General features: G+C 55.4%; 1 protein-coding gene across 2 annotated transcripts; it reads right to left on the reverse strand.

The window, feature by feature from the left end:
- Nucleotides 1-1,384: 1,384 nt before the first annotated feature.
- Nucleotides 1,385-24,252, reverse strand: HDAC11 (histone deacetylase 11). Of its 2 annotated transcripts, none has more exons than XM_058566266.1 (10): nt 24,220-24,252; nt 23,116-23,264; nt 20,443-20,543; nt 9,716-9,832; nt 8,667-8,709; nt 6,843-6,919; nt 5,769-5,831; nt 4,654-4,750; nt 3,350-3,528; nt 1,385-3,139 (listed from the first exon to the last, which is right to left on the reverse strand). In XM_058566266.1, coding segments are annotated over exons 1-10 (1,044 nt in total). In that variant the 5' UTR covers nt 24,222-24,252; the 3' UTR covers nt 1,385-2,923. The 2 variants fall into 2 exon arrangements, with proteins under 2 accessions (XP_058422249.1, XP_058422240.1); XM_058566257.1 differs by lacking the exon at nt 24,220-24,252 and adding an exon at nt 24,105-24,198.
- Nucleotides 24,253-24,827: the final 575 nt, after the last annotated feature.

Below are 24,827 nucleotides of genomic sequence, written 5' to 3' on the forward strand. Positions count from 1 at the left end.
CAGCACTGGGGCTGGCCCACGGGGGGCTCCACAGGGTGGTGCTTCCGAGCTTACCTGCCTCCAAGTTCCCCCTGGCTCCCGTCTGGCCCCAGACCTCCCCCCGCCTGGCCCCGCTCTCACCAGGGGCAGCAGCGCCCACCAGGTCGAGCCAGCCCCTCAGCCACTTCACGGAGCTGGCATGTTCCCTCTGGATCTTTATAACTTGGGGTGTAACTTGCATATAGCAAAACATACAGATCTTAAGAACAGATCTGCACACGGCCTCACCTGGCCTTGATTCTTCTCCCTGCCCTACAGGGGAGTCAGCAGCAGCATCGCTAATGTTGACTGGGCACCCACCAGACGCCAAGGCGCATCCTAAGTGCGTCTCACGCAGGAAGGCGTATATTCCTAGAAGCGCCCTGTAGGTAAGTACCCTGAAAGGCCCCGTCTCACCCATGAGGAAGCAGCTGTGGATGCTGGAGCCGAGGCCTCAGTTCAAGTCCTCACTCCTCCACTTACTAGCTGTGGGCTTTGAGCAAGTAACTAGCCCCTTTATGCCTCAGTTTCTGCATCTGTAGAATAGAGATGAAAAGAGTTCTTAGCTCAGAATGCTGTGGGGTTCAAGAGGTAATTCCCGCCTAGCAACTGGAACAGGCCTGGTATTTATCAGCCTTCATCCTCCTCCTCACACCTAGCACAGGGCTGAGCTGGACCCCTGCTCGCCACCCCATGATGTCTTAGTCTGATGTCCTCGTCCCTGGCACTGACCCTCAAGGGGGCGCCCTGCTCCCCACCCAGGCTCTGCCACTAACCCTGGGGATGTCCTGGTCACTGCCAGGCTGAGGACAAGGTTCTGCCTCCCCACCTGCCCCACCTCGGGGCAGCCCATCCCCATGTGTGCTCCAACCACAGCCCAGAGCTGGGAGACACCCCCTCCCCCCGCTGCCCTGCCAAGGCCCCCCAGCTGCCTCCCACACTGTGCAGAGCCACCATCACAGTCCAACCCTGCCTGCCCTCTCATTCCCACCCTTTCCCTGACCCTGGACCCTCCTCTGCCTGGAAAGCAACACCCCACCCCCCACTTCTTCCCCCCTGCCAAATTGGAGGCAGCTGAGAGTACATACTCGGGAATCCGGCAGAGCTGGGTCCAAACCTGGCTCTACCACTCACTAGACGTGCGGCCTGGAGCAAACGCCTTCCTGAGTCTCAGCTGCCTCGTCTCTAAAATGGCAATAATGACCTGCTTCACAGACTCTGAAGACGGAATAAAATACTAGCATTTATTGGGCAGCTACCCCGTATCAGGCCTCATGGTATGAGAATTTTAAATCCTTATTTCCTTTAATCGTTAGGGGGTGGGGATTCTTCATCTCAAGAACACACAGCAGCCAGTTCTGATCAAGAGACTTTATTGTTCTCTACGAACAGAAGCTCCCTGTGATGAGCTCCATCCACTGCCCGCCCCAGACGTCACAGCCCGCGCTGGAGATGAAGGGACGTTAGGTACCTCAAGTCAGATACGGAGAGACCAACGGCAAGGGCAGCGGGTGAGGGGGTCTGAGCTTGTGGTTAGCGCCTCGGGTCTGTCCAGGAGGTCAGCAGTTTTGAGTTTGTGGTCTTGGCACCCTTCCCCACCCCTCAGCAGATGGAGCGGTGAGGGAGAGTGAGGAGACGTGGGAGGAAGCAGGAGCACCCCCAGACAGTACTGAACACAAGTCCCATAGGTGGGGCTGACCAGGGATGGGGACGCCCTAGCTGGCCTACTTTCCCTCCCCACCCTCGCCTTTGGCGACTGTCTAAGATCACACCCAGGCAATGGAGGGTGGACGCTCCCCCCACCCGGCTTCCCGGGGACCCTGAGCATCCCCTTCAGAGTAGAGCTAAGGACAAGGTCAGGGCCCACGTGGACCCGGACACGGCGTGCTACCAGGGCCTGGGCGCTTTGAGTGAAGCCAGTGGAGGCTACAGCCCCACCTGGGCCCTGCCCCAGACCCCTCTTCTCACAACCTGCAGGCCAGGATGGAGACCCCTGCCCTCTCTCCAGGAACTCCAGCCTGGCCTCCCGGAACCTTGGTCCCTACCTGGGGTCTCAGTTCCTGCAGGACCTGGCTTGGCCACCTGCCCCATCCCCGATTTCCCCATCTGGGCCTCACCTTCCTCGGCCCCCTCCCCACCGGGGTCAGCAGCCCCCTCGAGTCTGCTGAGGCCCATCCCTGAGCCAAGCGTTCTTCCCCCAAACCTGGCCCCCTCTCCCTGAACAGCTGAGACCACTGCTGAAGCAGGGCCCTGGGCTCCTCAGGCCTCCCCTCCCCTCATCACCACTGAGGGACTCTAGGAAGGCGGGTCCAGCCCTTGCTTTATCGAAGGGGAACACCAGACAGGAAAACCCACCTGCACCCCCTTCCCTGCCACCCTTCACATCCAGGGCCCCCCAGAAGCCTGGCTCCAGCACCCAGCTCTCAGGCCCACCCAAATGGGCACCCATAGCTCCTCCTGCCCTGTCTGAGGCGAGGAGGAGAGGGGGGAACAAATCACACAACTGAAGAGGAGGGAGAGAGGCCCAACCACAGTACAGATGGAAACTTCCTCAGTCTGAAATGAGTCCGGCTTTTTTTGAAAACCAGAACACCCCAACCCCTGGGGGCCCTCACTGCAGCCCTGGGAGCCTCACCTGCCCTCCTCCTCCTCAGCGAACTGCCTGCCTCCACAAGGCCTGGTCAGACCCACGACCCCGTATGGGGTCTTCCTGGGTCTCGGGCTCTGCCTTCTGCCCCTGCCCAGATAGCCTGGAGACCCCGCGACACCCAGTCGGGAGAGCGGAGGAGCGGTCCTCAGTGCCCCTGGGGACTGCCCCCACTGCCTCACAACGTTAGAAAGGAGAAGCACTGAGGGCCGGGTGGGGCAGCAGGCAGGCAGGGAGTCGCTCAGAAGGGTAGCGCGGTCAGGGCACCTCAGGGGGCAGCAGAGGGGTGTCTGAGTTCTGTGCTGAGACGCTGGGTGGCTCTGGACCGATGAGCCCCAAGCCATACAAATTAAGGATAGAGTCAGCAATGATGCGGGCCGTGCGCTTCTGGTACCCGCCAGAGGTCACCATGAGGATGGGCACCTGGCGGCCTCGGACCATCCGGAACACCAGTTCATCCCGCTTCACGATGCCCTGTGAGGGGATAGAGAAGGCTGGCTCAGGCAGGCCTGGATCCTCATGGTATCAGGAAGTCCTGCTGCAGGTCTAGCCCTGCTCCACACTGCTGCTGCTTCTACCCATTTCCTCTCTGACATCAGGAAAGGCACCAGTGTCGGCCACCTTTCCAGCTGCTGCTCAGTCCCCACAACAGACCCTGCCCCACCCCCCAGGGTCAGGACATACCTGTGGGCTGATGGAGAGCCCCCCAAGGCGGTCACCCTCAAGGACGTCGGTGCCTGCGTTGTACACCACCACGTCGGGGGGGTGCTCCTGGAGGGCTTTCTTGAGGCTCCTCTCCACTTTATCCAGGTACTCATCATCCTCCGTGCCCCACTCCAGCTCCACCTTCCGCCTGATAGCCTCTGAGAGGGAGAAGGGAACGGCCCCAATGTGCAGAGAAGGGAAACTGAGGCTCAGGAGGGCAAAGATCACCCAGGTCCCTGTCAGTGCCTGAGGCAGGAATGGAAACTGGTCTGCGTGACTCCAGCACTGCTCAGCTTCCCATTTCACCCAAAACTAAGCTAAAAAGAGCAAAAGAGCTGCAAAGCGGGGACCCAAAGGAGACAAGGGGGACTGCAGACGAAACACCTCGCCCTGGGGATTCAGAGACCCCCGTCGACAGGTCTGATCTCACTGCCTCCATGAGCCCTTGCCCAGACACGTGGACACCCCACCAGGCCCTCAGGCCCAAATCCAGCACATTCGAGATTTAGTTCAGAAACTAGTCCCCTGGGCCACGCCAGGGGCTGAGTGACCCACAGCCGACTCACTAGCACTTCCTGTGTGAAGGTCGCCAAACCACAAAGTAGGCGGGTTCCTGTGTTTTCAAAGCTCCTCTGAGAGTCTCTGCCTTTTGATTGATAAGTTTAACCCACTGGCACTTATTTCAACAACTATTATATTTGAACTGAATTCTGCTATCTTATTTTATATTTTCTATTTATCATACTCTCCCCTTGTTTCTTTTTTGTCATTTCCTGTCCTCTACCAGACAAATGCATATCTAGAAGAAGATTCCATTTCTATTCTTCTGGTGGTTACCTCTAATGTAAGGATCCATACAGGAATTTACTGGGCAAGTTTATGTGATCTTGGGTGGGTCAAGTGACCTTTTTTTTTATAATTTTGTTTATTTTTTTTTCCCCCAAAGCCCGAGTAGATAGTCGTACGTCATAGCTGCACGTCCTTCTAGTTGCTGCATGTGGGACGCGGCCTCAGCATGGCTGAAGAAGCGGTGCGTCAGTGCGCGCCCGGGATCTGAACCCGGGCTGCCAGCAGTGGAGCGCGCGCACTTAACCGCCAAGCCATGGGGCCAGCCCTCAAGTGATTTCTTTAGGTCTATTTCCTCATCTGTACAATGGGAATGATCCCCACCGTGCAGGGATGAATGAAGTGATGCCTGCAGGGCCCAGTGTGCAGGAAACACTCAGGAGCGAGCCCCATCCACTCAAGAATGCAGTTAAGACCATGGGGCCGGGGCAGCTTACGCTTGGCAAAGCGGTCCCCGGGGTAGATGTGGCGGTTGTAGACGTCCATGATGTACACACGCTTGTCATCCATGAAGTCCCGTTCATGCCCGTTGCCCTGTGGGGAAGACATGAAAGTCGCTCATGTGCAGGTGCCTCGGCAAGGCCAGGACCGCCCCCAAACACAGCCCAGGAAATGCCCCAGTTCCTGAGCAGCACGGCTTGCCCCTGGGGGACAGAGGGTCTCATGGCTGTTAAGTGGCAGAGCGGGGATTCAACCTCAAAACCCGGCCCCATGACCCTCTAGTGTGACCTTGAGCAAGGCCTGGTCCTCTCAGTTTCTTCTCCTGGGAACAAGGCAGGAATCCTGGCTGCACCACCCTCTCAAGTCTGTGGTGGGGTCGGCTAGGATCAGGGATGTGAAACGTAAACTGCAAAAGGTTGTGCACACGGGACTTGGCTCAGGAGCTCAGTGTCACGTGAACACAGAACAGGGCCCAACCAGCACACAGCTACAAGGGCAGAGACGCAGGACGAGCCCTCAAGAGCCCACCCAATGCCCTGCCCTGTCTCTGACCAGAGAGCCAGCCCTGGGTTTGGAGTCCTGAGAAGGAGGCCTGACTCTGCTGCATTACCCCCGGGCAGTGAGGTCCTCAGCAGTGGCCTCAGAGCTGAGCAACCCTGAAATCCTGTGAGTGAGCGTCTGCCTGAGGGGCAAGTCCACAGTGATCATCAGCTCTGTGCAAACTGACGAGGAAGCACGGCGGAGCCATAGCAGGGTTTAGAGCATGAGAGTGGCACTGTCAGACTGAGTTTTAGGAAGAGCCATCAGCCTGCTGTGTGGGGGCAGTCAGGAGGAGGGAGGGAGGACTCGGATTCAACAGGAGCAACGAGAAGGACGTGCCACCCTGGCTGGGCTGAGAGGGGTGGAGGGCCAAAGACGGACCCTCAGCTTCCAGCCTGAGACATAGGATGGGCAGCAGGGAGGGAGACCAGGGTTGGGGCTCAGGGATGCTCCTAGGGGGAGGGGAGCCCCACACTGTGGAGTTGCGTGACAGACAGAGGCTGTTGGGGAGCACGGGGAGGGGGCTTGCGGCCGCAGTCCCACGAGAGCCCCATCCCCACAGGGCACTCACCTGATGGGCATCGAGATCAACGATGGTGGCTCTGGAGATGCCCTCCATTCGCTCAAACAGAAACTGCCCAGGGGAGGAAAGGGAGGTGAGGACCCAGGCAGTCCAGAGGACGCAGCCCCTCGGGGACTCCAAGCTGGTGAGGGGGTGGGGCGGGAAGCCATACATGCTTGTGGGCGATCAGGCCACCAGGCAAAGACATCACATGCCCAGGAGAGCTGTGCAGCTCGAGAGGAGCATGTGTGTGTGGTCAGGGAAGGCTCCCTGGAGGAGGGGGCGTGTGCCACGCCCTGAAGGGCCAAAGGTCAGGAGGTAAGGGGGACTGTGGGGTTGGCCCTCAGTAACAGTACAGGATTCTCAGGGAAACGTGTGAGGGTTGAGAGGGAGACCCTCCCCTCAAATCTTTGCCTCATCCTACAAAGCCAAAGCCAACCCCTGGGAAGCCCTCCTTCCCCTCCCCCGCTCCAGGAAGGTCTCCTGTGTAGCCCCCTCTCCAAATGGCCAGGGTCTGCTGACCTGCCCCCCCTCCACCATTAGTCTCTCTGCCCTGTGAGAATAGGGACCACGGTGGCCCAGTCCCGACACCCAGCATGAGGCCAGGCGCAGAGTGGTCGGGGGGCTCTGGGGGCCTCTCTGGGCCTCAGTTTTCTGGTCTGTAACGTGAGGAATCAATGGGGTGAGCCATGGAGAACGGAGGTTGGCACAGGCGCGAGCCTGCAGTGAATGCCGGCTGTTGTCATCACCGTCATCCTGACTGGGGTCATTGTTAGTGTTTCCAGCTCTTCCTCACTCTTTCGGAGCAATGCCCTTCCTGTCCTATTGCTGTATCTGCTGCTCGGCTCCAGCCCTTGCCTCTGGGGAAGGCTGTACGGTCCCTCCCGTCACAAGCAACACAGGAGAGAAATTGGGAGATCTGGGTTTGAGTCCGAGCCTGGCTGAGGGACCCCGGCGAGCCCCGCCTCTTCCGAGCCTCAGTTCCCCTCTCTATAACGTGGGGTGAGAACATCAAATTGGGGGTGGCGGGGGGATTCCGGGAAGGGCTCCTGGAGGCCCGCCCCCACGTGCTGTGGGGCACACCTTGATGGCGAGCGTGATGTCTGCATAGGCGCAGAAGCCCCCACCCCGGTCGCTGGAGCAGTGATGGAAGCCGCCGCCTGTGGAAGGGCAGACATGGTGTGGTCAGGGCCAGGCACTACCCTACCCTCCGTCTTCCCAGCATCCCCTCCCTGCTCAGCTCCCAGGATGGCTCCTGGACTCCAGGCTGGCACAGTGACCTGAGAGCCTGGGCATGTCACCAGCCCTGGGGCAGCACGCAGCTGTGCCCTCATGGCCACCCTTGCCCAGAGCAAGAAACCTCTCAGGATGTCCTGACAAGTCAGCCCCGTGCCCGTCACATCCCCCAGGGAACTGGAGCTCCTCCTTCCCAAGTCAGAAAGCTGCGCCTTGGCCCCAACAGAGCTGGGCCTACCGCCACGTGACTCCCCATGCTAGGAAGGGGTGGGCAGGAAGGGCACTCTGTGCTGGTCGTGGCAGCCATCACTCCAGCCCCCTCCATCCCCCAACCCCGAAGCCACAGCCTCAGAGCCCCAGGCCCATAGAGACCCTTTTCCCTGCAACCCCTGCAAGAACCTGAGTTGCAGGGGCCTCTGAAATTGAGCCGAACAACAGTCCCACCTGCAGTGTGAAACTGGGGCCCACGGATACAAGAGACTTGCCTCTTCCACCACCCAGGAGGCCATCACTGGATCATAATGATGAGATAACAAGCAACAGTGAACTCCTAACGGGGCACTGAGCTCACTGAAGCCTCCCTACAGCCCTAGGAAGAGGCGCTATTATCATCATCTCCATTTTACAGATGAGGAGACTGAGGTACAGAAAGGGTCAGCAACTTGCCCAGGGTCACAAAGCAAGCTAATGGCAGAATCAAGATTCAAACCCAGGCTGGATCAGGACATGGACTCTTAACTTCTGCCAGGCCATAACACCTCCCATGGGAGAAGTGCTTGTGAGAGCCCTGCTGCAGACATGCAGGGCATGCATCATTCACTCATTTGTTCAGCAGGGTATCATAACATCACAGTTATGCCCGACCTAACGCCGGACACCTGGTGACATCGAGATGGAAGGGACCCAGCCCCTGGCTTTGCAGAGCTCACAGCTAAGGTGGGAGGTGGGGGGGGGGGGGGTCCCTGCTATGGGGCTCTGAGCAAACCACTAGGCCTCTCTCAACATCCACTTCCTCATTGATATAACAGGACTGACAACAACTATGCCCAGCTCAAATGAGAGGCCAGATGGGACAGGGCTTTGCAAACTGTGAAGTGCTGAGCCTCCATGAGGGACAATGATGGGGATAAGGAAGACTGATGTGTGCAGCCTTCCCATGAGCCAATCTCATGGGCGAGTCCAGGGCACTGGGAAGTGCTGGCCTTCAGGACCCCTGAGAAGGAGGTGGTATTGACTCTGCATCTGTCCACCCACTATGACATGACCAAGCCCCTGCAGGCTGTCCTGGGCCCCACAGGGCTGATGGAGTCTTTGGGGGAGCCTCTGAAACTCTCTAGGTTTCAGCCCCATGCAGAGATGCCCAGGAGATTGCACAGGCTTTCTGTGAGGAAGTGAGCTCCCCGTCACTGGAAGTATGCAAAGGCAGGTCTGGGGAGCCACCTGGGGAACTCTTTTAGAAAAGGATCCCACACCAGATGGAGGCACTGGTTGGTCCCTCCCAGGCACCAGGCAGCTGCTCACCAGCCTCCAGACCACTCATTAAGGAGGCTCAGGGTAGCTGTAGAGGCACCACAGCCTCTGACTGACAGCTGCCACCTCCAAGGTCCTGCCCCTCCCTGCCCCCAGGACCGTCAGGCCAGCTCCACCAGGCCAGGCTGGCCAGGCACTCACCCACATTGATGGCCCAGCCTCGCTCCACGGCCAGCTTCCCTGCCTTTGGAGACAAGCACAGGGTGAGGGCACAGGCAACCGATTCCTTCACTCACTCACTCACTGATTCATTCATTCCATAAACGCTGTCTCCAGCCAGCTCTGAGGTGGGAACAAGCTACCGGGTGTGGGTCCAGGAGGCACCAACCGCCCGGCAAACTCAGCCTCAGTCCCGGAAGCAAGTACAGATTGGCTGGCATATGAGATGTACAGTGCCTAAGCCCCTCGGCAATTTTGTGAGGAAACTGGAAGAAATAAAAGCCAAGTACCTATGAGCACACGTGAGCTGACAATGATTTTAATGTGGCTTCCAAAGGGAAAATAGACAATTTCTTACTCATGCAAATATGGCAGACTGGATACTGAAATCTTGTAGGAAATCGTAGTTTTGGGGTGAACAGTAATATTCTAATAAACTAAAAAAAAAAAGTACAAATTTGCAAAGCTCAAAAGAAAATGACAGGGATCAACAGGCATTGATCCAGGTCTGGGTTAGATCACTGCACGTTTAAATCAGAAATGTTCCTCCACCTTCCATCAACTCGGCAGCCTGGCTACTTTTAAAGACAGCTACCCGCAGTACGCGAAATGCAATTTTGCTGTGCATGTTTTTATCGCCACACCCGTGATGGGGGTGAGGGGAACATCATCCATCACTGAAGTCATGGGGGTTTGGTTTTCCATCTTAAAGTTGAATGCATCACAGCCAGAGTTCTAGGATATACCCTTTGGGGAATGGGGGTATATCTTATATACCAGCCAATACGGTAACTCTAATAGGAGATCTTGGGGGAGGAACAATGAATTCTAATGTCCCAGGATGGGGATGGGAAAGGCTTTGGATGAAAGGGGTCATTGTGACTGGGTCTTGAAGAATATTTAGGATTTTCTAAGTGAGAGGAGGGCATTCCAGATGGAGATCCCAGGGTGGGCAAATGCCAGAGGTGGGAAGGGGCCTGGGTGTGGGAGTCCCCAGCACAGCCGCTCCTCCAGCCTGCCTCCCCACCTACCATGATGGTTCCTCCTGTCTGGGTCCGAAGGGGCTTCAGCACCTTCCTCTGCACAAGGAAGTTGGGGAGGAAGATGACAGGCGGGATTTCTGTGATGGTTGCAACAGCAAAGGACCACTGTGGAAACAGACACAGGCCACTGGCCTCCCACTGCTGTGCCCAGAGCTCAGAGGCAGCAGCTGGGAAATCAGATTCCCTCTGACGCTGGTTTCAAGGTGCCCTGGCTGAACTCCCGGTCAAGCGCAGCTCCTCCGGTAAGAAATGAGAGCCCCCAACCCATCCAGCCCCCACGAAGCTCTGGGCTCAGTAAAGACCAGTTGACACAGAGTGTTTGTTTCAAAACTACGTCTGCCCAGATTCCTCAGCGCTCCAAAGCCCTCGGCTGCCCCCCTGTGCCCAGAACAAGTGCTGCAAAGAACTGCAAGTCAGCCTGCAGAGCCAGAACTGGCCCGGCCACACTGTACAGAAGGGGACACGGAGGCCCCAAGCAGGGAGGCTCTTTCCTTCCAAGCAGGGAGGCTCTTTCCTTCCAAGGTCACACAGTGAGTCACTGGCGGAGCCAGGGCTGGAAGCCCAGGGCTCCTGTTCCCCCGGCACAGCACGGGAATCAGACTGCTCCTCAACAAGGGAGACCTGCCTTCATCTCCAGCTACTGAGGCAGGAGGGTCTAGGGTACCCAAAAGGCATTTGCACCAAGATCAGATCAGGGCACAGCCTTGCCTGTGACCTCCCCGGCCCCTGGGCAAACGTCCACCCACCCAGATCCTGAACCATCTCCTGCCCGGCTGAGAATGCACCCAGGCCCCTGCTCCCTGCTCTTCACAGACCCCAGGCAGAGCCTCGGAGGGGCCCAGGGTACCTTACAAATATTCACTAAGTGCCTGTTAGGTGCGAGGCCCCAAGGTGGGGGCTAGTGCTGTCATGTCGGGCGCTAGCAGCCTAGTGGGGAGATGTTTATACGCAATGTGACCATGAGCCTGATGGAGAAGAACAGGGCTGGGGGTGGGGCACAGAGACTTTCTGGAGGTGGTGACATCGAAGCTGAGACAGGGTGAACAGGAGTTCCCAGGTGCAGGAGTCAAGGTAAAAAGACGATTGCAGGCGGAGGAGGGGAAGCTGGGTGTGGCTGGCACTAGGCTGTGCTTATCACACGGGGCCCGGTCTGCCAGCGAAGGCGGTCAGACAGCGTCGTCAGGGCAGCAGGGAGCCAGCAGACGGTGCTTTCCCAAGCTGTTCTAGGGGTAGCAGGGAACCAATTAGGGGAACAAGAAGAGCACCAGCAGCCGCAGAGAGGAGTGGGAGATGATGAGGGTCTGGGGGAGGTGAGATGCGGGCATTTAACAGGCAGCATGTGGGGGACAGGTGGACAGAGGGGTCCAGGATGTAAGGTTAGAACCCAGGACTCCAACACTGAAGGGCAAGGCCCAGAGCGGAGCCCCCTGGGATGGCAGAGGGCTGTCCTGGGATGGGGGGGGCAGAGATGGGGGACCAGAGGTGCTCAGGGGGCCAGGCAGAGAGGAGTGAGCGCAGAGGGGAGCTAAGGCTGCTGAGGGTCCCGTGAGAGGGAACTGAGAAGTGGCCACTGCCACTCGGGCCAGAGAGAAGGCGGCCAGCACCGCCTGTTCGTCACACCCATCCCACTGCCCCAGCAGGCCTGGCATGTGGGAGGCATGGAACCATTGTTTTCTGTGAATAAATGAGTAAACAGAGGAGCCACTGAAGGAACACATTAAGTCACAGCCTCCCTCCCTCCCTCCCTGGGCAAGCCAGCAGGGGACAGAGACTGAAAGACAATGAAGCCGTATCCCAGCCTCCTGAGGGGTCCAATACAGACACAAAACCATGAGAACGGCATTTCTCTAAGTGTGTTCCACAGCAGCTGTCTATCACAGCACTCTATCAAGAAAAAGCTCTATGGTCAAATAAGTTTGGGAAACATTGCTTATGCTGTCCACCTCTTAGAAATTCACAGCCCACTCTGGCACGTTAAAGGCTCTGAGAAGTTCTGCCTCCTTAACTTGACATTGCCCAGTGTTTCCCAAACTTCCCGACCACGAACCTCTGCCTGCCCCCTTTGCTTTTTATATAACACATGCCCACCTTCCGCAAGCTGCAGTCACGTGGGACATAGTTGGGAACCTCTAAGCTAGAGACTGAATTTTCAAAGGGCAGGCATACAGTCACCAGAAGCACACATGGGATTCAGCCAAGGGGACCACCTCCCACAGGAGAAGGCGCACGTCCGCCAAGGCTCCTGGACTTCTGACACTGAAAGACGGGGCTGGGCACGGCAGCCTCGTCCTTGGCCCAGAGGCGGTTTCTGGGCAAGGCAGGGATGAGGCCTACTGATGCTCTATATGTGTGCTGTTCAATCCAGTAGCTGCCAGCCACACGTGGTTACTTGTGTATAATTTTAAATTAATTAAAATTTTTAAAAATTAGCATTTTATTCCTCAGTCACACTAGCCATATTTCAAGTGCTCAATAGCCACATGTGGCTAGTGGCCAGTGGACTGGACAGAGCCCTTCTAGAACATTTCCATCATTGCAAGAAGTTCTGCTGGACAGCGCTGCTCTAGAAAAAACCATCAGTGCCACAGTAAAAAATAAACGGAGGGGGTGGGGCAGACTGGTGGCTGGGCCCAGGGGTGAGAGGAGAAGATGAGGGGAGATGAGACTGGGGGGCCTCGTCGGGGCAGGCTGTGTGGTCTGAGGCCTGTGTGGTCTGAGTGGTAGATGTGGTGGGGGAGGGAGGGCACAGGGCAACACCGAGTAACATTTGGAGACTGACTTAGTGATAAAAGGCAGGGGGTGAAAAACAGAATTTCAATGACTACAAAGCATCCAGCCCATGAGGCACTTCCAAGTGCAGCCATTAAGGAAGTTCTGAAGAGGCCCGGCAGGGAGAGGCGGGCAGGGCGATGCTACAGCACAGGCAACAGACACCTTATCAGCCCAGGAAGGATGGGCAGGAAGGGAGGTGCTACAGCATAAGGGACAGACACTTTATCTGGGGCGTCCAACAGGCTGAGGTGGGGCCACCCAGATCTGCCACCAGGTCAGGTCCTCTGAGAGCCTGGCCCCAGGCAAGGTCATCGAGGGACGGGCTGGATGGGAGTGGGGCGGGGGTGGGACTCAGAAGTCCTCCTCAGAGTCAAACTGGTCCAACTCCAGGCTCTGCCACAGCTGTGCAAATTTGGGCATGACCATTTACTTCCCTGTGCCTCAGTCTCCCGGTCTCTTCATCTGTGAAGCAGTGGCTCCTCCCCACAAGGCCCAGAGTCAGGACTTAGACCCATCCGAGAGGTCTGTCCTCACCGCCCAATCTTAAGTACCCCACCTGGGCCCCCTCCCTGCCTTGGCTTCCTCTTTCTCATAGCACTTGTCTCCACCTGGGGTGACGGTCTGTCGCCATTGTTACCTGCCTCTCCCAGCAGGACGCCAGCTTCAGGAGGGCAGGCACTCATGCTCATTCCCTGCTATACAGATGATGCTGGAAATGACACCTAGCACACGGTAGGCACTCGTAGCATAGGCTGTCGATCCTCCCCCAGACCCTACCTGCACCCTCTCCCAAGGAGGCCACCCCATCTGCCCCATACCAGGAGAGCCCATAACTGCCCAGCTCTTAAGTGGCTACAGCAGCCTGGCCTCCTGCTCCTGAGACAGCACATTGCAGAGCTCCCTGGGGGGTCAGGCTGAGGCCACACCTCTGGCGAACCCATGTCCACACTCAGCCTCTTCTCCTGCCCTCTCTGCCTCCTCCCCTCCCTTACGGGGGGCAGCTCGCCCCTCAGGGATCCCCACTGCAGGCTGTGCTTCTCCAAGTGTGGTTCCTGGACCAGCAGCAGTGGCGTCACTTGAGAACTTGTTAGAAATGCAGATGCTCAGGCCCCACTTCAGACCTCCTGCATCAGACACTCTGGGGTGGGGCCCAGGGATCTGTGTTGTGACAAGCGCTCCAGGGCATTCTGCTGCTTGCACAAGTTTGAGAGCCACTGCTCTAGGGAAGCTGACTTCAGATGGTGCTGAATGAATGAATGAGCTACGTGAACACGGGAGGTTTAGCCGAGCCTGATGCCCACAGCCCATCAAAGGGCGTAGGTTGCAAGCTTCCCCATCCCAGGGCCTGGCCAGGTGTCAGAGCTTCCATGCCCAGCCAGCCTTTTGTGGACCCCACAGATAACAGGACACACCTGGGGCTGGTGACACCTCTGGGACCTACTTCTCCATACTCTCAGCTCTGCAAGACTCTATTCTCTAGCTGCCTGATTTCCTCAGATGGACCCCCTACCCTCAGAGGTCCAAACTAAGAACTCCTCTCAGGGAAGAGATTGGCTGCAACCCCACTTGGAGCCCCAATGCTTGGTCTGGGTCAGAACTTTCCACCAGTGGAAGTAGAAACAAAAGGAGAGAAGGGAAAAAAAACCCACATGATCATCTCAGTTGATGAAGAAAAAGCCTCTGACAAAATCCAGCACCCTTTCATGATAAAATCAACCCAAAACTAGGAATAGAAGAGAGGTCCCTCAACATGACGAAGGGCATTTATAACACACACACAGCTAACATCATACTTAATAGTAAAAGACTGAAAACCTTCTGCCTAAGATGAGGAACAAGACAAGGACGCCTGCTTTTGCCACTTCTACTCAACATAGTACTGGAAGTTCCAGCCAGAGCAATTGGGCAAGAAGAAGAAATAAAAAGCCTCCAAATTGAAAGGAAGAAGTAAAACTATCTCTGTTCACAGATGGCACGGTGTTATATGTAGAAGATCCTAAAGAACACACATACACACACGTACCCCGATTAAACCTAAGAAATGAATGTAGCAAAGTTGCAGGGTACAAGATCAACACACAAAAATCAGTGGTATTTCAACACACCAGCAACCAACAATCCAAAAAGGAAATTAAGAAAGCAATTCAATTTACAACATCAGAAAGAATAAAATACTCGGGAATAAATTTAACCAAGGAAGTGCAAGACCTGTACACTGAAAACTACAAAACATCACCGAAAGAACTGAAAAAAGATCTAAATCAATGGAAAACATCCATGCTCCTGGGTCAGAAGACCTAATGTTGTAAGGACGGCAATACTCGCCAAATTCATCAATAGATTCAACACAATCCCCATCCAAATCCCAATGGCCTTTCTAGCAGAAATGGAGAAGGTGATCCTATAATTCATATGGAATCTCAAGGGACCCCAAACAGCCAAAACAATCTTAAAAAAGAACAAAGTTGGGGGACTCACAATTCCCAATTTCAAAACTTATTAAAAAGTTTCATCGAAACAGTGTGGTATTGGCTTAGGATAGACATATAGATCAACTGACCAGAATTGAGACCCCAGAAATAAATCCATATGTCTATCGCCAAGTGACTGTCTCCAAGGGTACCAAGAACATTCACTGGGGAAAGAACTGTCTCTTTAACAAACGGTGCTGAGAACTGACTATCGACATGCAAAAGGATGGAGCTGGACTCTCACCTCACACCAGATACAAAAATTAACTCAAAATGAAGCAAAGACCTAAATATAAACTAAGACTCTAAAACTCTTAGAAGAAAACATAGGGGTAAATCTTCGTGACCTTAAATTTGGCAATGGATTCTTAAATATGACACCAAAAGCACTAGCAACAAAAGAAAGAATAGAACTTTGGCAAAATTTAAAAATTTTGTGCATCAAAAGACACTATCAAGAGAGTGAAAAGACAACCCACAGAATGGGAGAAAGTATTATTTGCAAATCATATACTATCCAGAACATATAAAGAACTCCTGAACAACTCAACAACAAAAAGACAAACAACCTAATTTTTAAAATGGGCCAATAGCTCGAACAGACATTTCTTCAAAGAAGATATATAAATGGCCGACAAGCACATGCAAAGATGCTCACTGCGATTAAGACTCAGGGAAATGCAATCACAACCACAACGAGACACCACTTCACACCCACTAAATTAAACACCATCAAAAAAACAGAAAATAACAAGTGTTGGTGAGGATGTAGAGAAAGTGGAACCCTTGCACACAGTTGTTAAGAGTGTAAAATGTGCAGCTGCTGTGGGAATCTCTTGGGTGGTTCCTCCAAAAGTTAAACAATTATTACATGACCCAGCAACTCCACTCCTAGGTATATAACCAAAACAAGTGAAAACAGGAACTCAACCACATACCTGTACATGAATGTTCATAACACAGTACGTACAGAGGCGCAAAGCTGGAAACAACTCAGCTGTCCACCAACGGATGAATGGATACACAGAATGTGGTCTATCCACGCAATGGAATATTATTCAGCCATAATAAGGAATGAATTGCAAATACACGCTACATGGTGGATGATTCTTGAAAACACTATGCTATCTTGGTGAAAGCAGCCAAACCCAAAAGGTCACATATCATAGGATTCCATGTACATGAAACATCCAGAACAGGCAAACCTATAGAGACACAGATTGGTGCTTAGCAGGGGCAGACAGGGAGGGAGGAATGGGAAGCAACTGCTTAGCGGGCACGGGGTTTCCTCTGGGGGTGATGAAAATGTTTTGGAACTACATAGAGGTGGTGGTTGCACCATATCGTAAATGTACTAAATGCCACTGAATTTTACATTTTAAAATGGTTAATGGGGGCTGGCCCCGTGGCTTAGCGGTTAAGTGTGCGCGCTCCGCTGCTGGCGGCCCGGGTTCAGATCCCGGGCGCGCACCGACGCACCACTTCTCCGGCCATGCTGAGGCCGCGTCCCACATACAGCAACTAGAAGGATGTGCAACTATGACATACAACTATCTACTGGGGCTTTGGGGGAAAAATAAATAAATAAAATTAAAAAAAAATTAAAATGGTTAATGGTTAATTTTATGTTATGTGAACTTTACCACGATAAAAAAAGGGAGAGAAGGCCCCCCTCAGGGAAGACGAGATAACTAAGGGAGAGGGAATCAGACCCCGGGGGTCCCATTCCCCCAGAGACTTCCGCCCTCCCTCTGGCGGCTCTGGGGGCTGAGTCTGTGTCTCCCTCTCTCCCACAGCACTCCGAGGGCTGTGAGGGCTGCGACAAGGCTGAATTCGTGCCCAGACTTCCTGGGCCCCAGGCCAAAACTTCTGAGGTGTCCTTGGCTTCTCTCTCTCGCATACCCAATCTGAACAACGGAAATCTTTCGTCTCAGCTTCATAACAAATCCGAATCCTACCACTTCCCCCAGTCCACAGCCACTGCTGCCAGCCTAGTCCGAAGGCCCAGGATCTCTCACCAGGATTATCCCAACAACCTCCTTCCTCACTGGTCTCCCTGCTTTCATCTTGACAGCCTATTCTCATCTATTCTCATCACAGCTGCCAAGCAATCCTCTTAGAACCTAGATCAGATCATGTTCCTCTGCTTAAACACTCCTTGGCTCCCACCTCCCTCAGAGCAAAGCCACAGCAGCACACAAGGCCCTGTGTGGTCTGGCCCCTGATCATGTTCTGACCCCACTTCTTACCTGTCTCCCTCCCCTTCCCTCTGAGCCAGCCACATTGGCTTCCTCACTGTTACTGGCACACAGTGGAGCAATTCCTGCCTCAGGGTCTTTGCACTTGCCATTCCTTCTGCTTGGAATACCCTCCTCCAGAGGCCCACACAGCCCACTCCCTCACTGCCCTCAGCTGGGGAGCACAGTCAGTAAGCCCTTCCCTGACCTCCCTGTCTCAAGCTGCAGGCCTCCCCACCTCTCTCCTGCTGCCCTTTCCCCACGGCACCAAGCACCTTCTGATGCACCACATCACTAACTTGATTATGTCTACTGGCTGACCCCACACCTAAACGCCAGCTCCATCAGGAGAGGGACTCGGTCTCCTTTGTTCCATCCTGTCTCCCCCGTACCTAGGCAGAGCGTGGTGCTCGCTAAATGCTTGCTGGATACACGTGTCACAAGCACCGCCCAGCTCAGGGTGCACAAGGACAAGAGGTCAGATCTGCAGCGCACCGCCCCGCACCCCATGGCAAACTGTCACCAGGGTCAGCAGGAGGCAAGAGCCCGGTGCTGGTGCAACCCAACTGCCACCTCAGTGGAGCCGACCCTGGGCCTCGCATGCAGTAGGTGCTCAATAAACATTTGTTTCCCTGAACTGACACCATCCGGCAAACATCAGGCTACTGCATCTCTTTCAGTGCCTTGCTTATCGAGCATCGAAGGCCACAGCAGCGCAGCGCCTGGCATGAGCCCCGGAACAGGGGTGGGGGCAGGGGAGAGGGTGGGTGTTCCACAGCACACACGCAACAGCCAAGGGAAAGCAGCCCCGGACACCTGCGGGGACTCTCCGGGGCACTGCTCCGGGTGCCCACAGCAGAGCAAGGAGAAAGGCAGTGTTGCAGACACCTGGGGGCAAGGGGAACGTTCCTGAGCTGCACCCCCATATGTCAGACAATGCCTGAAATGTACGTGGGTCTCATCTGAGCATCGAGGGCCCATCACACCACACTGCTCTTCCGTGGTGCCTGGAAGCAAACCCAGACTCCTCCCACGGCCTGCAAGACCCTGTGTGGCCTGGCGCTGCTGGCCTCCCGGACCACCTCACGTGCCACCTCAGCACTGTATTCCCTTCCACCTGGCCACTCAAGCATCCTTCTCCCCTTCGGGAAGCCAAGGCCCCTCCTCCTCCGGGCCTGTGATTCTGGAACACTCTTCCTTCAAAGCTCCACATGAGTGTCACCTGTTCTTCATTCTTTCGTCTCAGTGCAAACCTCACCTCCTCTGTGAGGCCCTCCCTGACCACCCAGTCTAAAAGAGCAAAGCTTCACCCAGTTACCCTCTAATTTTTTCCTTCATAACTCTTGGCACTCTCTGAAATGCTCTTGTGTGGTTACTTCTTTATTTTCAGTCTTTCAAAACGAAAACACAAATCCATGGGAGCAGCGAAGTTTGCTTAGTCTTTTTGTACCCAATACACAGTCAGTATTCGATATAGATGTGTTGAATGACTGAATACTTCTTCACCGTAGTAGGTGCTATGGAAATCATCATGTTTCTCCTTTTGTTCTGGCTGCCAGGAAGCTCCACGCCAAATATGCAGCTCAATCATAGCATCTTGGTTAATGCTTCCAGTTGGCATATCTGAATTCTCCTCCCGCCCTTTACCTTAATTTTCTACTTGGGACTCTACCTATTAATACTTTTTTTATTATTATTTATCACATAGTAAGCTGCCTTTAGGCTTTTGGGGGCCCAAGGCCAGGCATGCAGTCAGCCCTGCACAGTTCCCGGAAAGCCCATCAAATGGGCAGGGCTCCAGAGCTCATCCTCAGCCTTATCATGGCACACTCACTCCACACTGGCCCCACTCTGTTCTGTCCCTCCCTGCCCCCCACCCTCACCTTCTGGAAGGCATGTTCTCCAGGCCCAGCCCCCGGGCTGTGGACTGTGACCACACACGTCCGGGCCCCAGGAAACCAGGGCAGCCAAGTGATGGGCTCCCTGCCAAGGCCTCGCACACCTCCCTCTGCCAGGAGCCAGCTTTCAACCTCTTCCTCGTAATCCTTCCCGAGTTCACACTCACGGCTCCATCTAGAATGCCCGCAGCTCAGGGAGAGTCAGGGTAGAGGGCAGGCAGCAGCTGTGATCAGGAACCTGGGAGACCGGATGGGACTCCCTGCCTGGGGTCTCTTGCACACCTGCAGGACGTCCCGGTATCCTGAGCAGGTGGGGCCTCCTACAGGGCCAAGGCCTTTCCACCTGGTGACCTCTGGCCTCCACTACGGCTCTGAGTCTAAGATGAGTCCAGTTGGGAAGGCTGGGGGTCAGGGGTCAGGGTTCCCACACTCCTCGGGGCAGAGAACCTGTGGCATCCTGACCCCACCCGGGCAGGCTGGCAGCACCAGGTTCTGATGCGAGCCCCCAGTCCAGCCTCCTCTCTGCCCACACATGGGGCTTGACTGAATGCCTCTGCCCTCAGAACCTCAGCCACTGACATGGGCTCTGTGGGCTCCTCTAGAAAGAGGTCACCCCACCCACACAAGGTGTCGCAATAAGAAATCAGGAACTGCCACTTAATAATCTGGAATTCTGGCTTCTCTTTGAATGCCAGGCACTCTGGCCACGCTGAGCCCACAGGGGAGCTGAGGAGCAGTCGCCCACTTGGGAAGAGCAGGAGCCTCCAGGCCGCCCCAGACACCATCACCACCTGCCTGACTACCTGCTCATGTGGGTAGTCATCTACCTGGATCTCCCCAGGGGAGATCCAAACTAGTTTTTAGCCCAACAGTTTTCGACAAGTCTTTAGCAGTAGAAGTCCTTAGAATACAATCTTCAACTTAAGCCCAATATAAAAATAGACCAAAGAGGAACAGCTTCGGTTGGATGGGCACAAGGGGCTGGGGTCTCCTCACCCATCCTCCCAGCAGGGGTCTTTGAGGCCTGTCCACAAAGCACAGATTGAAAGTCACTAATGTAAAGGCCCAAAACCTTTACGAAGGTTCAATCTCCACCAAGTGGACACCCTTGCTTTCATACTGCGAGGGACGGGGAGCTCACTGCCCCTGGAGCAGCCTAGCCCGTCCCGGCGTCTGCCCTCTTTATGACCTCTCTCCTCTTGAGGACCACAGACTCACATGGCCCCCTGCCCTGGGACAGCAATGGAGCCCCGTGAGGCTGTGCCTCCCCAGGCTGAGCTGCCCCTCCTTCGGCTATTCCTCCCAGCCAGCAGCCCCCCAGGCCCGAGGCCCTGTACCTTCAGCTCGTTGAGATAGCGTCTCGTGTGCACCACCAGCAGGTCCTCGTCCGAGGCCTCCCGCGCCTCCACCAGCATGCTGTCTGACAGAAGGTTCTCTTCTGAAATCACAAAGCGGGCACTCTGCTGACCTCAGGGCAGGCCCAGCCCCAGGCCCCACCCCCCCAAAACGCTGCAGACTTGGCCTCTGTCAGCCCTGCCCCAGGAGAAGGTGGGCACTGCTGACTTGTGGGCGTTCTGAGAACAGGCCGCCTCCCAGGAGGACAAGGGCCAGACCCTTAGGCCAGGGACATCGGACATTGTGCATGCAGTGATCCTGGTGTTTCCCAAGCCACTGGCAGACATGAGGCGAACTCCAGTGTGACCGGACAACTTGCAGAGGCGGGTGACACACAGGTCAATAATGCTACTCTCTGGTGACAAAAGCTCTTCTTCTCAATTCTCCCTCCAGCTTCTGATTATATACGGCAGGCTCGGTGTGCTGTGGCCTCTCTTTCACACCTGCCTGACCCTTGCTCAGCTCCCTTTTTAACTCAAAAAAGCATCAATCAGTCTCACAGTCTGCAGGCAACAGTAAGCAGCCTGAATTGAATTCCACTGTTTTCACTGCATTTATTTTTTAACATGACCTTCTATTTATGGTAAGTGAAACTGGCTTTTCCCATTTAGATGACATAATGTTTCATTTCAAAACAAGTTTAAGTTTTTTAAAATAGAGGCTAAGTCAATAAAAAATATGAAGTAAATAATGGAACAGGTAGCATGAGGAGATGGCAAGGTCCCAAGAGTAGTTTGCAAATGACTGGTGTTTGGGAAACTGCATTATTTCATCACCCCTCATGTACACCAGACAAGAGTCATTCCATTTTGCAAAAGAAGAAACTGAGGCCAAGAGCAGGTAGTGCTCTAGGGCAGAGTGAGAACAGGACCATGATGCTCTGGGTTCTAGGGAAATCAAAGGGACAAAGTCAGAATCTAGGGGACCTGTTTTAATACCTACCTCACCCTTAGAAACAAACCCCGGTAGAAACCAACTAGTTCCACATGTTTCCTACACATAGCTCCACATACAGCAGGTACTCTCCTTCCCCCCACTCCAGAACATTCCATGGCTCCCCACTGCCGTCATGCAAAGGGTCAGCTCTTGGTGGCACCCAAGGCCCTTCACCATGTGGCCCCTGCCTCCTTTCCACCCACATCCTCAAAGGAGGAAGGAGGGAACTCAGAGATGAGGGAGACAAGGAACCCTTGTTCCTTGAGAACTGGACTAACACAGGAGCCTGAGAAGGGGCAAGCGGGGGAGTGACTCAGGCTGGGTCTGCTGGAAACAGCAGGAAGGACCACAGGCAGGAAGGAAGAGAACCACGAGGGGAGAAGCGGGACGGCTCCACTCCCCTCACCACGTTCTCGCCATGGCTGCACACCACCTGTACTCTTTTCTACTTCATATTTTTCTTTGAATACTCACTCTGGTCACTATTGCAAATAGAAAATCAGTACCAACTGCCATAAATAGAAGTTAACCAGGGCCGGCTCCGTGGCTTAGCGGTGAAGCGCGTGCGCTCTGCTGCTGGCGGCCCGGGTTCGGATCCTGGGCGTGCACCGACGCACCGCTTCTCTGGCCATGCTGAGGCCGCATCCCACATACAGCAACTAGAAGGATGTGCAGCTATGACATACAACTATCTACTGGGGCTTTGGGGGGAAAAAATAAATAAATAAAAATCTTAAAAAAAAAAAAAGTTAACCAAAAATCAAAAACAAATACAACAGAAATTGTGTCATTAATCTCTAATTTGATTCTACTTTCTGCAAGGGGCAGAGCCTGAGCCTCATTCTCGATTTGTTAAAAAGGGAGATGGGCTTACTTAGGTGATAAAGACGGCTAGCCCCAAAGTGAAACTTACTCCATGGTATGATCAGAAGGGTTGTGTGATTTAAAGATATTCGACGCTTCATCAGATGCCAGGTATCACTTCGGTAATATTTCTTACTTCCCTCAATTAAAGAACCCCTGATACAGGGAATGAGAATATTCTTGCACTAACCTACTGTGATACCTCAATTTTCCACCTAAACCAGACCCCTGGATTACAAACCACAGCAGAAACAGTGTTCTCTCCAGAACATCATCTTGCTCAGTGGAACGAACCATGAAGGGTGGGAGCCTGGAGCTCTTAGTTCCAGACCCCACTCTGCCACTTAGTAGCTGTGTGACTCTGGGCAGGTTTCCTAGCCTTTCTGGGCCCCAACTTTCTCCATTTGTAATCAATGGAGTTGGAGCAAAGGTTCTCTTCCTCCGGGACTCTCTGAGCTTGTGGGAAATGAACATCGGATTCCTCCAAACTTCAGCTCCCCTGTGTCCGTCATTAATCAGCTCCCCTTCTACCGGGCTTCCAGGGGCAGAGACCTTCTATTGGGCCTCTAGGGGCAGAGACAGGACTTAAGTCCACAGCAATGGGGAGTCTGTGAAGGTTTGAGACAGGGACATATCATGCTTAGAAGTCTGTTGGAAAGATCCTTTTGACAGCATGGGTGGTAGGCAGTCTGAGGGCCGAGACTGGAGGTAGGTGAGTCTGAAGCTTGTGTTAGGGAAAGACAGCAGGGAGGGCGTGGGAGAGGCAGGTGGGTCACAGGCAGCAGATACAGGGTCTGAGGTGGGGCCTTCCATACCTTTCAGGAAGCTGATCACTTTGCCCCATTTTCCCGCGTCAAAGGGGTGCAGCTTCTCCAGGCCCATGAAGGTTATGTTGTAGCGCGGTGAGTACACAATGGGCCAGCGTGTCTCCGGCACATGTTGGTACAGTTGAGTTGAGTGTGGCCTTCCATGTGCATAGGGACAGACACACAGATAGGGGCAGCCTCAGTGTGGAAAGCAGCCTCCCCCTCCCCACCAGCCAGCTTTGATTCACCAGACAGCCCTGACCCAGTACCACTAGCTCCCTTAGCTACAGAAAGGGCCACCTAGCAACCAGCAATAACGATAACAGCGGCTCCTTAGGGAGCATCGGCTCTTTCCCTGCACTATCCAATCCAGTCCTCACTGCAGCCCTGGGAGGTAGACACCAGCATCCCAGTAGAGGCTTGGAGAGGGGCCCAGGTGTGCCCAAAGTCACACAGCGGGTCTGTGGAGCAGCGGATGTGCACCCAGCTGTGTCTGGCTGCAAGGCCTCAGCGCCTCACCTCCACATTATAACAATTACACCCAACAGCTGTGTGGCTCTAGGCCTCAGTTTCCTCAACTGTAAAATGTGTGGCTGTTGGGAGGACTGCGATAATGTGTCTAAATAGCTGAGCACAGAAAGCGCTCCGTGAGACCTGAGGGTGACAGTCCCAAAAACAGCAGGTCAGGGCTCACGCAGGCGGTGGCCCAACCCGAATCCCCGCTGCGCTGCTGACACCCCCCTCATCACACCTCCGCAGCTGCCACACGGGGACCAGAAACCCGGCTCCAGCTGCTGCCAATGCGGGGGCCTCAGCACAGCTGGTGGGACCCGGGGTTGAGCAGACGGCAGACCCGCGCACGTCGCCGGCCCCCGCCCGGGTCGGTGCCCCGAGACCGGCGCCGCTTCCTCCGGCCGCACAGAAGTGGCGCGGGACTGGCCAGGCGCGCGGGGCCCGCCTGGGTGCACGCGGCCCGAGCGCCCCCTCTCCCGCTATACCTGGACATGCACCTGGCGGGCCTGCCCGGCCGCCCGCGCACTCGTGCTCCCGCCCACGGGGACCCCTGGGGACCCCGGGGGCTTCCCTCGGCGCCCCCAACCCCGCCGCACTCACATCCCGGGGCCGGGCCCTCCCTGCGCCGGCCGCCGCTCCGCGACCAGGCGGGGCGGGGCGGGGCGGGGCTCGGGCCCACCCAGGACACGCCCCCGGCCTCGGCCGCCTCCGCTGGGGCGGAGCTCCAGCAGGCTCGGCTCCACCCCGGCCGCCCACGCGCCTGCGCCACAGAGAGATGGCGTCGCGCTAAGAAGCCACGCCCCTAACGCCCATCAAGCGCGAAGTCACGCCTTCCGCAGACAAATGCCCAGTGGAATCCTGCCTGGCTCGGAAAGCCACGCCCCTTGGGGGAGGGCCGCGCGAGCGTTCACTACAGCGCGTCACAGAGGGTTGGAACGTGCGGCATCGTCCCGCCCCGGGGGCGGGCTGTTCTGTGCCCCGCCCCCGCCGCCCAGCATTCCTCCGCTCTCCCGAGGCTGGGAGTTGGGGACTCCTGGTTTCCCGACCAGCTCTGCGCGGGCTCGCTGTGTGACCTTGGGCGTGCGTCCGCGCCCTAGGGGTCTCTGGTTCCACGAGTGAAGTGGGGGGTGGGGACGGGTGCTCTGGCCCTGCAGTCTCCGCCCTAATGGCGTCCGTGGCCTCCCTGACTTGAGGCCGAACGCGCGCCC

The sequence above is a fragment of the Diceros bicornis genome, chromosome 2 (assembly GCF_020826845.1).
Source record: "Diceros bicornis minor isolate mBicDic1 chromosome 2, mDicBic1.mat.cur, whole genome shotgun sequence".
Lineage (NCBI taxonomy): Eukaryota > Metazoa > Chordata > Mammalia > Perissodactyla > Rhinocerotidae > Diceros > Diceros bicornis.

Excerpts from the sequence above, each read along its gene's own strand:
- HDAC11 (XM_058566257.1), bottom strand. Across the intron at positions 9,833-20,442 it reads GCTATCTCAACGAGCTGAAG|TGGTCCTTTGCTGTTGCAAC; the intron begins GTACAGGGCCTC and ends CTGTTTCCACAG. Across the intron at positions 3,140-3,349 it reads GGCTCTCCATCAGCCCACAG|GGCATCGTGAAGCGGGATGA; the intron begins GTATGTCCTGAC and ends ATCCCCTCACAG.